Raw genomic sequence first — 16,743 nt, forward strand, 5'->3', positions numbered from 1 at the left:
TTGCAGTGATGTCTCTTTGGGGCTTGTAGTTAAAGTAACACTAACACTAGGAGAGTTCGCCTCACCTGGCCACGAAACTGCTCGTCAGTCAGTTGTCTGAAAATGGAGACTGTGTATTTAAAAAATGGCTATAATACCCAAACACTTCATGCATTCATTTTTGTAAAACCTCTGAATTAAAGCTGAAAAATCTTGCCTTCAAGCACAAATTGATTTGTTTGTTTGGTTTTAAATCCGCTGTGGGCGCATAGAGAGTCAGAGCTGCAAGAAAATGTATGTTTATGCAAAGCTTGTTTGAGTGCAGCTTTGAGATAAATACATTTTTTTCCACTCCAAGAGTGAGGCAGGAAGTCTGACATATCTTGTGTAAACCTTAGAAGTGAAAATATCGACAGACTTTTCAAAGAGTAAAAAAAAAAATAAAAATTGACGTCCTCTTGGAATAATAATTTGTGTCTGTCATTTTTTCCATTAGAGTGTTTCTATGAAAGATCTTCTGTTTATCTTTTAACCTCAGAAAAGTAAATGCAAATTATTTCAGAGCTTATATAATGTTATCCCTTGCCTCAGAGCTCTTTTTAGAGCTGTCACACCGATTATACTTAAGCCAAGCGATCAATAGTCAGCTAGTCCATAGCCACTCCTTTCACTCTGATTGATTGATTGATTTTTTTTTTTTTTTTTTTTTTTGAGCAGATGTTAAACAAGAGCAGCAAAAAGGTCAAATTTGAACTTACTAACTGGTACAGAACTGTGATTACCACAGCCAGATAGTTACATCAACATTTAATAAGTATTTCATTCTTAATCTGACCCCATTAAACACACACAAACCTTCCAGTCAACAGCTTGCTCACCCCTGCACCACTGGATCCACAGCAGTCCAGCAGCCTTTAAAAACACATCACAGTTCATTTGAAGGGTTGTATGCACTTTTTAACAGTCGCGGTGCCTCCAGGTTATTTCTGTTTCTGTTTATTTTTGTGTTGTCTTTATACACGTTGCAGACGGATGTATTCATTCTCTTGACAGTAGTCTTCTAAACTCTGGCAGGTAGTTTACTGGACTTTCTGAAGGAGGGAGATGGAAAGTATCTGAAGCTTCCCCAGCTGGTGGACATGGCTTCACAGGTAAGATGAAAACTCAGTGTTTAAATGCTAACACAGGTGCAGCAGCTCCCCGTGTCTCTTCCCTGCCCGGCTGCTCTTTTAACTCTGACTGAGGGGAAAGATTATCATACATCAGCAATGCAGCGGAGAAAGCTCCACGCGGGCTTCTTTCCAGCTGTGTGTGTAGGTGTGCATGAGTCAAATATTCACGCCCTGTGAATACGGGTTTCGGTTTGTTCTCCATCTGGCTGGCATAATTTATTTAATATCTACCCTTCCCTTCTCTGCCGCTTCCTGTGCAACAATGTGTGCCTCCTCTCCCCCTCCGACAGCTCATACCGCTGCGTGTGCCTCCCCTCGTTCTCCCCCACTTAACTGCCTGTAGCACTTAAACGCTGCTCACCAGAGGCCATTTAAGCTCGCTGGTTCAGTCACCTACTGTGATCTGCTCTTAATTTGCCTCTTCACGCTCACAGGCTCCCTCTCCACTCTGCGGAGTAGTAATTTTTCTTTTTTTGGGGGTTTTTTTTGGGGGGGAGAATTAAAACTGAAACAGGCTGAAACCCAGAGATGCCTCAGAGGGAGTTTACAACAAGTGTGAGAATGGTGTCAAATGGCTGTGTTTAGGATGTTTGTCCAGATGCTGTTGCTGTCATTGTCACAGGTGTAGAGTGCTTTGTTTGAGTTTTTCCTTCATGTAGTCTTCTTGACACCTAAATACAGCTGTGTTTATTTGATCTATAATTGAAAATAAAACTTCCTTTTTTCATGCTTGCACTTTTCCTTTCTGAAGCTGTTAGAATAACGTTATTACATCCTGTCCAATCCAACTTAATCCCAGATTGCAGATGGCATGGCCTTCATTGAGAGGATGAACTACATCCACAGGGACCTGAGAGCTGCCAACATTCTGGTCGCTGATAACCTGGTGTGTAAGATCGCTGACTTCGGCCTGGCTCGGCTCATCGAGGACAACGAGTACACCGCCAGACAAGGTGTGTGACAGGGAGCGGATGCAGTTGGACACATGTTTGTCTGCACGGACTATAAATAGAGAACATGTTTATACTGGGCCTCTCAGTGCTTGCTCTGATCTATTTAGTTATGACTGCTGCTTACACTTGGAGCTTAAAAAATTGAGTTTTTATAGGTTCTTACTTGTTTATCAGAGTTTCTTCTGGAATTGTGTTGGTGTTTAGATAGAAAGGAAACTGAAAATGTCACAGCAGATTTTGATATTAGCTATAAATAATAATGCTATTTGCAGGCCCGCTACATGAACCATGATTCTGTTCATTTAGGCTACACATGCACACATTATTTAAGCTGAAGGGTGGTTCAAAAAATCAGTTAACTTTTCTAATCAGTTGACCGATTTGGCATCCTGATGTGAGGATGTGCTGCTTTTTCACAGTTTCTAACATTTGAAAAGTTTAAACTATTGATCCACCAACTGAGGAAATATTCAGCAGTCTTATTGATGTTTTCTTTGCCCATGCTTGACTCGCCTCGCTCTTTCCTTTTCCTTTTTGCCAGGTGCTAAATTCCCCATCAAGTGGACGGCACCTGAAGCTGCCTTGTATGGACGCTTTACCATTAAATCAGACGTCTGGTCGTTCGGTATCCTGCTGACTGAACTTGTGACCAAGGGCAGAGTACCATATCCAGGTAAGGACAGCACACGCAGATACATGTAATGCACTTTTAATTTTGCTGTAGATGCTTTTGGCCCCTCCTCCTTTGTTCAGCTGAATGGAGTTCTCTTGATGGTTTGCCCCAGGAGACAGTTTTGCGTCACCATTATTTTCCAGCACGCTATTGTCATCCTCAGTCATCTGGGGCTTTTTCACCCTGTGAATTAGAATAGAAATCCATGCATGTGATCTGATATGAGTCACCTCAGGTGTTTAGTGACTTGTCAGTCACGGGCAAAGTACCCTTGCATGTATGATCCCCCTTCTTATCCCTTTCTCCCACCTCGTTTCTGCCCCCTGCTGTATGGGATCAGTACTACAGTGTGTGCCTTTAACTGTGTTAAACTGACACTGATTACAGAGCATGCCATATGGACGACTTAACCATGTCTTGTAGAGGTCCATCTGGCTCCTGTGGCCTTCTTGGTTTCAGTGCAAATCATTCCTCTAATTATTTCACCCCAGAGCTGCAGATTCAGGGGGTTGAACCCACTTATTTGCATTTTTTTAAACCATAATGTGTCTAACTCTACATGGTCTACAGGTCTGCTCTTCTTATTTGAATTCCATGCTAGACAGTGCAGATGTATTTGGATGCAGTTAGACCAAGTGTCTGGACTATGATGTGTCATTTCTTTTCCATTTTATCTTGAGTGTGTGTGTGTGTAGGTATCTACTGTTACTCGAATAGGCAGACATGATGTTAGAGCTGAGGTTTTAACATGCGAGATGTAAATCATGCTACCACCTCAGCAGCCGACATATTGCTGCCACCACATCCTGGTCTCAGCAGCTGCTCGGGGCTTTTCCTCTCCTCTCCGACTGTGAGATAATCTGATCCCCACTCTCCCACAGAGAGATGGAGGGGGGAGGATGCGGCTATGCTGTGACCATGCCGCTGACTCTGTGTCATAACCTCTTTTAGCTGCAGTTGAGCTCCCATGGAGCTGTTTCTGTGCTGTGTCACGGAGTTCATGATCACTGTCTTCCTGTCTTGGGAAGAAATCTGTGACACTGGGACCCGAAACTGGAGCAGTTCTGTTTGTTTTCTTGTTGTTCAGTTTTACGAGTAAACCAGTAAACTGGAGGAAGCTACGCAGACTTCTCTGTGAGAGCGCTGGAGCACCTGTATCGATCGGTTTATTTCTGCTAACAGTCTTATCTGCCTGTATGTGTTTTAAAATTGACTAAAAGTCTTAACAGGAAATAATGAGTGAACTTCCAACTGGGTCACTGAGGTTTTTTTTCCCCCCTTACCACAGTGGTCTGCGTGGGCATTTAATCCTGCTGTCAGCTGCACGATGGCAGCGCTTTCTACAGTCAGGCTGCACACTGAGCTATTTCCTAATCAAAAGTTGTACTAGTATTCTTGACCAGAAAACTTTGGAAGGCTCCTTCTGTTATATGGTTTTTCAAATAATCAATGCTCAGCCACGGAGAGGAGAAGTCAGATTGATGTGGAAGTCAAACTATATTAGTTGATTGTGTGTGTGCGTGCGTGTGTCCAGTCTTGGCTGGATATTTTCCAAAAGACAGGACTTTCAGATACTGTAGTATTTTTATTTATTTATTTATTTAGTAGCTAATAGCGCTCTTACTATTTAATGCCTGGCGATTCAACTAAAGAGATTGAGAAGATTAATTTATTTTCTGCCAGTCTGTTTGTAACAAAGTGCCTTAAACATACAATTTAAAAGCAACTGCAGTCAAATGTCATAAATGTTAAAGAGGTAAGTATTACTTCTCAGTTGCAGTGAATAGAATAGAAGAAAATAAACTGTAGAAAACTAAACAGAAGAAAGAAGAAGAAAAATAACAATTTTAACATAAACCAGTGACACACTCCGGGGCCTGATCAACCCTGGCAGGGCCTCCTTGGATGAGGGTGTCTAGTGATAATGGCCGAAACACCCGATGAATCCAAAGTCCACTACTGACAATGTGTCCCAAATTTTAATATGATAAAATCTCTAAACCCTAAACCTAACCAAGGAAAAAAATGGCAGATTAGCTTGGGTACAAGACCAAAAGTTGAGACACACAACGATGTGTGCCGCTGGTAAAGTTTCTGGGCTGCCTTTCCCAATAACAGCCATCCCTCAAGATTTTCTCCATTTAAAGCAATGCAATGTCAGGGATTGTAACATCTAGTCCTTTTACTGAATCTGAATCTGTTTTGGGCGATTCAACTAAAGAGATTGAGAAGATTAATTTATTTTCTGCCAGTCTGTTTGTAACAAAGCGCCTTAAAATACAATTTAAATGTAACTGCAATCAATTGTCCAGTATGTGTAGCCTCAACTTGGGTTCATCCCTTGAGCTCGGTGCCTTTTTGTGCTTGAATGCTTCATAGGCCAAAATAAATGAATACATCCTTACAAGGACTGGAGTGAAAATTAGTGAAAAAGCCACCAATGTCCAAAGAAAAACTTTGAGAGCTCTTCAGAAATTCTGGAGATCTATTACTCATGACCATAATAAAATAAAATAAATTATATAAAAAACCTCTGGAGTTATATTAAACCACCAATTTATGAAATTTTATTCCCATCCATCAGAGTGCACAGCTTCACTCGGCACATAGGTTAGATGGTGCGATAATCTCCCTTTTTGTCTGCCTGTAGTGTAAATTTCCACTACTACAATCCCATTGCCTTACTTAGATCGAATAAATAAATAGATGTATGAAGTACCTTTGTAATGCATGTTTGGATAACCTGACTATATAATGGTTGTCCATTTATATTGTATTTCTTGTCCTTTTTTTTCCCTTCAAGGCATGGTGAATCGAGAGGTACTCGAGCAGGTAGAGCGAGGTTACCGCATGCCCTGCCCACAGGGCTGCCCCGATTCACTGCACGAGATGATGAAGCAGTGCTGGAAGAAGGAGCCCGATGAAAGGCCGACCTTCGAGTACATCCAGTCCTTTTTAGAAGACTACTTCACAGCCACAGAGCCACAGTATCAGCCAGGGGACAACCTCTAGTCGGGAGGATCTGGGACAAACTCTGGCAAACCGGGGTACATCGGCAGAGATCAAAATCCAGGAAAACCAACACGTTTCTGCTGAAGCTACAGAAAATACTTTTTTTTTTTTTTACAAACTTTTCCAAACTGACATACCTGATGTAGAGGAAGTAGAGGTTTGTCCCTTGTGTACCTGGGGGGCCAAATATGCGGGGAAATGTCCAAGCGTGCAGATCGGCGCTGGCGGGTTGAGCTCTGAGAACTCTGCATATCACAATAATCCATATAGGCTGGCCACAACACTGTGATCCAAATTTTCAAATGAATGGTTACTCGCGGATGCATTTTTTTAATGAACTTTTTTTAATGAGAAGTTCCCCTACCCTTCCTCCAATCCACCACCTTTTTTTAAATTAAATTTAACAACAAAAAGTCTTTGATATTCGAGTGAGAGCTTTTATATGTATATGAGTTTGGTATGAATATGTAGGTTGATAAGAACAGACTGCTGATAAATCAAAGAAAAAACAAACGGCATGGATTTGAGTCGATTTGTGGCGACTCAGTGGGCACAAAAGGGGCCAAGGATTCGGGTATTTCCTTTAATTTGTCAGCCATATGTATGTAGTAGGTGCCCAATTACTGTGTGAGATGTTACGTATGTGCTCTGACTGTAAAGTTTTGGAGCATTATGAGGTGGAATAAATGGAGGAAGAAAAACGGTGGTATCGCGCGGATGCAAGAATGTACTAAGAGATGAGCGCAGATGTACATACAGTATGTATAAAAAGTGTATTTGAGCAGGTGTGATGAGGTGGAAGAAGCAGGAATAACAAGTGTTTTATATGATTCTTTTTTTTTTAACGGGGTTGCTTGAATCTCAAATGAAATTTCCTTTTTTTTTTGTCATTTAATCTGGGACTTGAAATCATAAAGAGGTATTTTGCTAATTTACAAGTGCAAACAGTTTTTCCTGATTAACATTTTGTATAAGAAAACAAAAGATTAGACATTTCAGCTGTGAAATTTAATTAAGATTGTCTTCATCTTTCTATAAGATTTGCTTCTTGTCTTTCTTTCCCTGTTGCACAGCTCTGATTGCTACAGAAGATTCTTGTAGATTTCTCTTCATTATTGCACACATCTACACAGTCGAATTTTGCAGCGCCGTGACTGTCGGTGCAGGAGTCGCCATACGTGGGACTGTGTGCGGATCGACACTGTCCTCATTTCAGATTTTGCAAGAGGGAAAAGCTTTATCCAAAGCTACAACCTCAATCAAGTATTCTCATAGGTTTGAAATGCAACTATGCAAAGCCGTGTGGTGATGTTTAATGAAGCATCTCCAGTGGTATTTGCATGTGAGCAGCTCCCCTCCCCTATGATTTTCGTAGTTCAGTTCCCGGCGGTACAGATGATATATCACTTCGTGTGCGAGTTAACTAGAACCAGACAGACAAAACAAACACCTTGCACACGCTGTGTTCCAGACAGGGCTTTAGTGCTTTTACAGATCAAAATCTAATAATAAATTCTTAGAAATGCTTCCATTCTCTGTCCAGTTGTGTGTGATGGGGAAATTTGGGAGTATGAAAGCTACAAAGATGTGAACTTTTTGTTGTTGTTGTTGTAATTCTTTCTGTTCATCACTCAAAGAACATATGTGATTGTTCTTAAACATAAAAACATGGGGACTTGAACTTGTAGGGACATGAATAATGAAATTAATGAGAAAGGTTACTAATAATGATTTTTGTACAGGAAAAAAATAAAAGGTTTACTCAAAGGTTACTTTTACTACTTGTGTTCTTGACGAGTTGCAGTGATCCTCTTGAAGAGTCGGACCCAAGACGTCCAGGTGTTTTCTTGAACATGCCCATTTTTAAAAATTCATTTAAATTTATGCTTCTTTTTACTTCACTGAATACCGATGATTACTGACTTTGATTTGACATTTGTAGATTTCAACAAGATGATGGCTACAATACAAACATGCTCGAGTTGTATTCGCTGTTGCACACTGCAGTATTACTCATCTTCGAACCTGTAAAGAAGGAGAGAAAGCAATACCTAAATGATTTCCACCGTCCTAGTAAAACTGATGAATATTGCATCAGTATTTCAGAAAGATTCAGCCTTGCTATCTAATGACATTTCTGCCTTTTCATTTTTTTAAAAAATGATACTGACAAAAGCGTGGCTCAAAGGGTTCAGTCATTCTGGCTCTCACCTGACCATCTCCTTGTACTTCTCCAGAGCCTCCCGAGCCACATACTGAATGAAGGCTGGGTCCTGCAGCTCCAGCTCACTGGGAACGGTGAGGGTAAGCGGAGGAGAGCTTAGGATGTTTACCTCCACCTTGGTCTCACGAACAGCCTCATTCTGTTCACCTTGGCTCTCTGGTGCCACCTGGAGAGTGGAAGAAGGCATTTTACATCAAGCACTCCTGTGCAGTGGCATATACAATAAATATTCCAATTTTACGATTAGATTTAAAGTGTTCCTAAAGCTTAAAGTTCGGGCTGGATCAGATGACTGAACCATTCCTGTGTTACACTGCTATAGGTGAGTGCTGCTGGGGAGGGGCTTCCTATGATGCACCAAGCATTGCTTCTTCACTCATCTCTTTTCACTCTGTGCGTTTATTCTCCACTGCTGTGTTTAATCATTAGCAATTAAACTCTGGCTCTCTTCTATATTTTATCTTTTGTCCTATATTCCTCCCCTCACCCAACCAGACATAGCAGATGACCGCTCCTCCCTGAGTCTGGTTGTGCCAAAGGTTTCTTCCTGTTGAAAGGGAGTTTTTCCTTCCCATTGTGACCAAGTATTTGCTCATAGCAGGTTGTGTGATTGTTGGGGGTACTATTTTACTATTGCGATTTAAATTCTGTTTATTGAAGATTTAAGAGTTCCATGACAAAAGCTCTGTGGATATACCTCCATTTAAATGTATCTTTAAGAAAACGTATATATCTGCTGTTTTTATTTCATATTTCATCATAGCTTTACCACCTCTTCCACCGTCCCTCCTCACCTTGGTGATGCGGAAGATATTTTGTGGAGCGCTGCTGTTGCTCACAGCCTGAGCCACCCAGCTGTATACAGCCGCCATGTTGCTGAGCCAACTGACTGTTTCATCAGTGTGGTGCTGGACAATAGACAAGATCTCATCATACTGCTCTTTGGAGATGTCCAGCAGCTGGGAAACTTCATCCAACTCCACGTGCAGTTCCCGAACACTGGGACACTCTGGAGCCAAGAAGAAGATGAGGTTTGAAGTTTTAAAATGTCAGCTCGAATAAACGTCACAGTTGAGGCCGGTGGTTGCTCACCTGTGAGCAGAGCTCCCTGGCAGGCCTCACACTCGTTCTGTAGCTGCCAGCACTCTGATGTCTGTCTGCGGAGGGCTCTGCACAGCTTCCTGTTCTGCAGGAAGCGAGGAAGACTTTCCCTCTCTACAACAGAAACATATCTGATCATGTTTGGGGTTTTTTTTTAGTTTACTGACACTGTATGGAACACCTAAGAATAATAAAACGGAGTCTTTACACTTAACTTACAAATATGAAAATGCACTGAAATATGTTCAATTACGTTTAAAATTATTTCAACTCAGTAGTTCCAAACCATGTGACACTGGGACCAAGGAATCTGCATATTTTCATTTCAACCAATCCCGGCAGCACCTCTGTTATAAATTCACAGGTGGAACCAGAGAAATCTGCAGCTGTTAACCATTTTTTGTATATTTTAAACCAAACTGGCATATGTGTGGCAAACTGCTCAGCTTAATCATTACCTTTCTTCTTCTCCTCCTCCACTGTCTTGTGGATATCATCAAACACCTGGGTCACCACAGCTCCAAACTCATCCACCACACTTTTGCCAAAGTCAAAGAAGGATTCCAGTACTTCCTCTAGTCCCACACCCTGCAGGAAGCCCGAGTCCCGGGCAGGGTCGTAGGGATCAGAGGTGGTTTCTTCCATCAGGATATCGGTGTCGTTCAGGAAGGCTCTCTGAAGTGCTTTGTCAAGCCTGCTGCTCAGCTTAGAGACCAGCGTGACGCTACGGTTCACCAGCATTCCCACTTTACTGACCAGTCGGTTGAAGGAGTCTTCAGTCTGGATGATCTCTGTGTCTGTGGTGTTATCCTGGTTTACCAGAATGTCCCCTGCCTCCAAGTTGGGCTCACGGGGACCAAAGCGCCGGGAAACTCTTTTAAAAAAGTTTTCTACCTACAAAACAGAAGTGATGGAAATCGATGCATTTCACAGTTGCCCGCAGAATAGAATAGAACAACTGTAATTTTCAGGATTGGGAGTCACAGGATAATTCAAAAACATCCCGTTTTAGCTGAATTTAGCATCTGCTACTGAAACATCAGGATTTATTTTGAGGTATTGTTTTATTGTTAATATATAGAAAACCAAAATTGCTAAAATAAGAAATACATAATGAAAAGAATTAATTAATGATAATAAATTAATAAAATAATATTTCAGTTTTTGTCTCAGTATGTATCTATTTTTAAAAATGGATTTGCACTCAATTTTTATGACTCCCATCAAGCGACTTCAGGCAATGTGATTCACTGTATTGTTATGAAAATCCAACAATCAGGCAGTGGGAGAAGATTGCGCCAACTGTACAACTGTCATTTTTCAACTGAGAACATGTAACTGTATTTCTAGCAGCATTATTTGAAGGGCAGGGCATGAAAGTCTGCATACCTTAGTATGGAAAGAAACAAAGCCCCTGCGGCAGGTGGAGGTATAGAAGTTTTTACATGCATCCTCCAGACAGGGTCTGCAGTCCTCCCACTCAGACTGCAAGGAGTCTTTGCACTGCTCCTCTGCCTCTTTTAGCTTCTCAGTCACCTCCTTGGCTAGTTCTGCTGCCCCCTGGTGGTCAAAATAGGATTCTTTAACATATTATCATCATTGACTTGAATCTTTTATTTTCTTTTGCAGGAAAGTGAACGTCGATCCAACCTTCTTCTTTTCGCTGCTGTTTCTCAAAGACCTCATCAGGTGTTCATGCTTCCGCTCATTCCGCCACATCACCTCCTTCATCTGCTTCACCCCATACAAAGCTCTCCTCACCTCCTCATCCACAAGCTTCTCACCACCCAGTGACAACTCTGAGAAAACAAAAGGAATCTGAGTACATTTTAGTCTACACATAAACACACTGTTAAACCCTAAAAGTTTAATATTAAGAGCAAGAAACACACTTCCTTCAAAGTCAGTTACAAATATTTCTGAACAAAGGAATAATTAGATGAAACAAAACTACTTGGAAGAGTCTGTTCTGCTAACTCACGTTTTAAAGTGTCCTCTGAGATGCCTTCGCCTTGATCCGCAGGTACAGAATCGAGGAGACCCAGCGTCACCAATAAAAGTGTTAAACCCAGCAAGAAGTTCATTCTGGAGCTCTGTCACAGCGACTAATAAAGAGTCTGACAGGATATACCAAGTGTGGTTTAGGGGTTATGTATGAAACCGACTCACATTTAGACACTGAGATTTAAACACAAGTAGAGCCTATCTGTGCATAAACTTTAAGATTGTTATCAAAGAGATTGTTTTGCAAAGATGAGTAAGCAAATACTTTAGAAAATATTACATTTATGAATACTGAGTCCAATAACCTGCAAATATTCAGTTAATATAGGTAAATATAAGGCATGGATAGACTTTAGGTCCAAAGTTTGTGTTTCTAATTGATTTTATTTTTATTTTGTTTTGACTTTCAGTTGTTGTTGTTGTTTTTATACTTGACTCTGTCTTGTAGACATCCAAAGGCTCAATAAACATGCCAATGCGAGTTTTACTAAATTAACAAATATTAAAACGAAGGGTTTTTTCCCTCTAGATTTTTAATTTATTTTGTTTAGTTTTCCAGGTTCACAAAATTGCCTCAGTTTTTTATTAACTTTAATTTTAGATAACTTAAACATTTGACATCTAGTTCAGTTTTTGGTTTTGTTCTAGTTAACTGTAATAACATTGATGCCATGGCACTTCAAAGAGCTGCCAGTCTCTCCATAGATGAACTGAAGATGTCAAAGAAGCGCCCACTGTTTCTGTCGGTGTCTAGCTAAATGCAGTTATGCACTGCTTGAAATAATTAAGAATTTTTGTTCCTTATAAACACCTTTTTTCAAAATTCAGCATTTGATTAGTCAAATAAAATACACAAGTATTCAACAAGTATTTAACAATTCAACAAAGTCAGGAGAGTCCTTTGACTGAACATGAAGGTGATGTATCTAATTGCCTCTGCCGTTATGGTTTTGGTGGTATTTGCATGTCATTTTTTTTGTGAACATAACAGCTCGAAAGTTTTGAATGAACTGTGCTAAAACTTTGTAGGGGTGTAGAGTGAGGTCATGTTAACAATGCATGAACATTTTTCCTACATCCACCCAGGTCTTTAATTTCATGATTTGTTGGTTAAAAAAAAAAAAAAAATGGCAAAAAGCTTTTTAACTTCGAAAGAATGATCCGTCCAAGGGTGGTGTGTATTGCCAAGATAGGGAAAGCGCCATATAAAGATTTAAATTATCATGTCAAATCCGACCTCTGACCTCTCTTTTAAGGTCAGTAGATTAATCTGCTAATAATGCTGCACATAGTTACTTCAAATGTCAGTTTTGAGACTAACAAGAACTTTTTGAGTAGAGCTGGATATTATTTTTATGTACATTACAATTATAATACTTTAAATTGATTACAACTACTCATTTTTAAAACCTTTTAAACTTTATATTTATCCCTAAACATTTAAACATTTCATTGTTTTAAGAAACAATGAAATGAGTGCCACATGTGAACTATATGCACAAAAATAAAAAATACTCAAAATAACAATTATACTCAAAATTATGTCAAGTATATTAAGATAGTAAACACCTGCACGTTGCACTTGTCTTTACTGCACTACAAACTTCTTAAAAGAACAATGAAAACAACATGAATATGTAAAGAATACACTTCTTTTCCTTTAAATGTAACTACTCCCCAGAGAGTGAGCTCCCGCGGCTGAGGTTTGTGCTCTCTGGAGTTTTTCTTGCTTTCTTTCCTTTGCTTTCAAATCTAATAATTTGACTTATTTGTGCTTGCATACACAAATCCATCTTTATCCATTTTCAAGAAAACAACAAGGCAACAGGATTTAAGGGTGAGCATGAGCCTGATTTAACGTGGTCATGTGGAAGTCTGCCACTTGGTGGTGCTACACATCCACTAGGCGCTGAAAAATCCCACCTCTCTCATCCTTAGTTGTCAGATACCATATTTGTTTACGTTTCACCAATAGTTTCCTGCACAGAATAGTGATCACTATACTATACTGCATTTAAACCAATTTAACTTATATTGTTTAGAGTAATGGTGTAGCCTGTTATGACTCTATGAGGAGGCTTTGCCCTTTTTCTTTTGTATCTTTTTATTCATTTGGCTGACTGAGTTTAGTTTTTACTTTAAGCAGCACCAGTGTGAGGTCAGCAGCAGGCGGTGATCACCAAGCAAAAAGCACCGTAGGGTCAAATTCAGCTCAAAAATCTTGCAAGCTGTGTTTCTGACTGGGACATCTGCTGTGTCAGGAGGTCGAGCTCCATAAAATCAAAAGGATACACAAAAGAGGAAACTTTAAAAATACATTTTTTGAATTGTTTTGGGTTGGGTTGCCAGTTTGGTAACAGTTAAATCATCTCTCTGACTTTTCTAGAGCCTGTGTCCCAATTTGAAGCCTCATGAGTTACACAATTTGGCATTCAGCAGGGATTTACAGTAAACAGGGATGAACTTTTTAAGGATGTACTAAAAACAGCTTCTCTATTCTATTTTACTGTCTCCAGTTTTTATTAAAATATGTTTAAACTGATTCACCTATAACCCAATAACAGACTGCTGTCTTTTCCTTGGTGTATCTCACTTCTTGCCCTTTGGCAGCTGACATCCGGGATGAGTGGTTAAAAAACAGGTGGAAGAATGGTGTAATCTTTTTTAACATAATTTAATTATCTATGGTTATGACTTTAGGGATGTTAATTTTTAAATACAGCTGTTGAATATCTGAATTTTATTTATGGCAATAATGAAAGTATCTATCTATCTAGAACTGTTACTGCGCTATCACGGCTCATGGAAAATTTATGACTTCACTTTGAAAAGGTATAAATGATAAAAATTAGCTGAAGAAGTGTTGATTAACTAAAAGACAAACATAACAACAACAGAGCGATTACATGAGGCACAACTCACCAGCAGCAGACTGAAGGTGCTTCTCCGTCGACCGAAATAAACAAAGTGGTCGGTGTGGACAGAACTCGTCAGGATATCTTGACCTGACGAGATCTGTTCGTAATCTTTCCACTTCAGCTTTATCCTATTACTGTCTTTGCTTGAGGTTGATGCCTGTTAATCCGGCAGTCGTCACGCTGACTGAGTGGTTTGTTTTGGACAAGAGACTGCTTAGTCACATCAAACGTACTGTTTACAACCAGGAAAATTTATTTATTTCAAATGTTGTAATGGGGTATCGGCACATATCAGACAAGACTAACCATCAGAGGCCAGAAGTCTTGTACGTGCACATAAGAGGCTGAAATGTTTGAGGTTTACTCTCTGGCTGCCTTTTATATGAGGTGCAGAGAAGTCCCCTGAAGGGATTCAAGTTAAATAATCACAAAAGAGTCAAAATATGTCTCAGAATACCTATCAACTGCAAATTCTGATTACATCTGGCAGCAGCTGTACATCTGTGTAAAGGCTTTTGGAAATGTTTGCCGCACACACAAATATTAATGTTAAATTAACCATTAACCAGTCAACCAAGCAACCAAACACACATGGTTGTGTCAGTCCTGTTCACACACACACATATGAGTGATGTAAGCACAGTGAGCTGAGCTTTACATGTTATTCTTTCTGTTGTTAAGCTTGTTTTGTTTTTTTGGGACCTGAGCCAGATTGATCTCATAACCTATACTGGCACAAGTTAAAAAAAATACACACAAATCCTTACTTTGAAGTAATAGTACACTCTGTTATATATTATATGAAAAGAAGCCAATCCAGCCTATTTTTTAGTAAAGGGAAACATTCCTCTCAGCAGAAAGCTGTTTCCATTAAAAGTTTTCATTCTTGGTAAAATGTGAGGGACTCTCTCACTGCTGCCACCATCGCTCTCAAAAATGTGCCCTCTTTGCATGGTGTGACCCAGATAATAGAGTCCTTACAGATAATAATCAAAAACAGCCAATGCTTCAGCCTCACTGACACCTTCTGCACCTGGTTCCTGTAACACTGCAGGGAAAAACTGTTCTTCCCATGTCCTTCCATGGCTCAGCTCAACATAAAACAGTTGAATGTATAAAATGGCACTTGGTTGTGTAAGATTTCAAGCACACAATTACTCATCGAGAAATTCAGTTCAATTTTCAATTCAATTTTATTTATACAGCGCCAAATCACAACAACAGTTGCCTCAAGGCTCTTTATATTGTAAGGTAGATACTACAATAATACAAACCCAACAATCATATGACCCCCTATGAGCAAGCACTTTGGCAACAGTAGGAAGGAAAAACTCCCTTTTTAACAGGAAGAAACCTCCAGCAGAACCAGGCTCAGGGAGGGGCGGGGCCATCTGCTGCGACTGGTTGGGGTGAGGGAAGGAAGACAGGATAAAAGACATGCTGTGGAAGAGAGACAGAGATTAATAACAAGTATGATTCAGCAGAGAGGTCTATTAACACATAGTGAGTGAGAAAGGTGACTGGGAAGGAAATACTCAATGCATCATGGGAACTCCCCAGCAATCTACACCTATTGCAGCATAACTAAGGGAGGATTCAGGGTCACCTGGTCCAGCCCTAACTATATGCTTTAGCAAAAAGGAAAGTTTTAAGCCTAATCTTAAAAGTAGAGATCGTGTCTGTCTCCCGAATCCAAACTGGAAGCTGGTTCCACAGAAGAAGAGGGGCCTGAAAACTGAAGGCTCTGCCTCCCATTCTACTTTTAAATACTCTAGGAACAACAAGTAAGCCTGCAGTGTGAGAGCGAAGTGCTCTAATGGGTTGATATGGTACTACAAGGTCATTAAGATAAGATGGGGCCTGATTATTTAAGACCTTGTATGTGAGGAGCAGGATTTTGAATTCAATTCTGGATTTAACAGGAAGCCAATGAAGGGAAGCCAATATAGGAGAAATATGCTCTCTCTTTCTAGTCCCTGTCAGTACTCTTGCTGCAGCATTTTGGATCAGCTGAAGGCTTCTCTGGGAGTTTTTAGGACATCCTGATAATAAAGAATTACACAAATAGTGCTGGGTGTGTGTGTTATGTTTAATATTGTGGCACTGATCAAAGTCTGAAGTCCTGGGTTGAAGACATAAGCAGCTTTACAGAGAACTGAATTATAATGAATGAAACCGTTAAAAACTGGTCAAAACTGTGCCACTCCTGTCAGCTAAGAGCAGAAAACTGAGGCTACAATTCACACTAGGAACTCATTAGGATCCTTGCAAAACAGGTAAAGCCCATTGATAAATTCTCTTGATTACAGCCTGTTTACAAAGAGGAACAGTTATATTAGACATGAGAACAGATACAAACATTGGAAGTGACTTTTTGGCATGATACCTGCATTAGCACCGTGCACCTAATAAACTGTGTGTGACTGTATTTCTTCATTTGATAACCCCTTTATTCAATATTTGCATCTTTTTCCATTTTATTCAGCAGTTATTTATACAGACCAAAAGAGAATAAAAAGAAGCGCAGAGAGCTATTGTACTCAGATCCCAGTGCTCCTCATGCAATCTGGACGCGCTAACACCTCGTGATGATTAACAACAGTGACCAAAAGAGAAAAAAAAATCTTCTGCAATTTCACATTTTTAACTGCACATATTTAAACAGCTGGAGCTCCTCTTTAAAAAGTAATAATAAAATTGATGACGT

General features: G+C 40.0%; 2 protein-coding genes across 2 annotated transcripts in view; one reads left to right on the top strand and one right to left on the bottom strand.

Annotated features, from left to right (window-relative positions):
* The window catches only part of yes1 (YES proto-oncogene 1, Src family tyrosine kinase), a 32,483-nt gene extending 24,927 nt beyond the window's left edge, over positions 1 to 7,556 (top strand). Inside the window, exons 9-12 of the mRNA XM_031735572.2 lie at positions 1,054 to 1,130; positions 1,951 to 2,104; positions 2,646 to 2,777; positions 5,581 to 7,556. Coding sequence (XP_031591432.1) covers positions 1,054 to 1,130; positions 1,951 to 2,104; positions 2,646 to 2,777; positions 5,581 to 5,789 — 572 coding nt within the window. The 3' untranslated portion in view covers positions 5,790 to 7,556. The remainder of the gene's footprint in view (positions 1 to 1,053; positions 1,131 to 1,950; positions 2,105 to 2,645; positions 2,778 to 5,580) is intronic.
* clul1 (clusterin-like 1 (retinal)) lies at positions 6,580 to 11,198 on the bottom strand. Its single transcript, XM_039602311.1, has 8 exons — positions 11,096 to 11,198; positions 10,765 to 10,913; positions 10,504 to 10,674; positions 9,573 to 10,008; positions 9,106 to 9,228; positions 8,808 to 9,022; positions 8,001 to 8,179; positions 6,580 to 7,814 (listed from the first exon to the last, which is right to left on the bottom strand). Exons 1-8 carry the CDS (start codon positions 11,196 to 11,198, stop codon positions 7,799 to 7,801), a joined length of 1,392 nt encoding a protein of 463 aa, XP_039458245.1. The 3' UTR covers positions 6,580 to 7,798.
* Positions 11,199 to 16,743: the final 5,545 nt, after the last annotated feature.

This window comes from Oreochromis aureus, linkage group 18, assembly GCF_013358895.1.
Source record: "Oreochromis aureus strain Israel breed Guangdong linkage group 18, ZZ_aureus, whole genome shotgun sequence".
Taxonomy (NCBI): domain Eukaryota; kingdom Metazoa; phylum Chordata; class Actinopteri; order Cichliformes; family Cichlidae; genus Oreochromis; species Oreochromis aureus.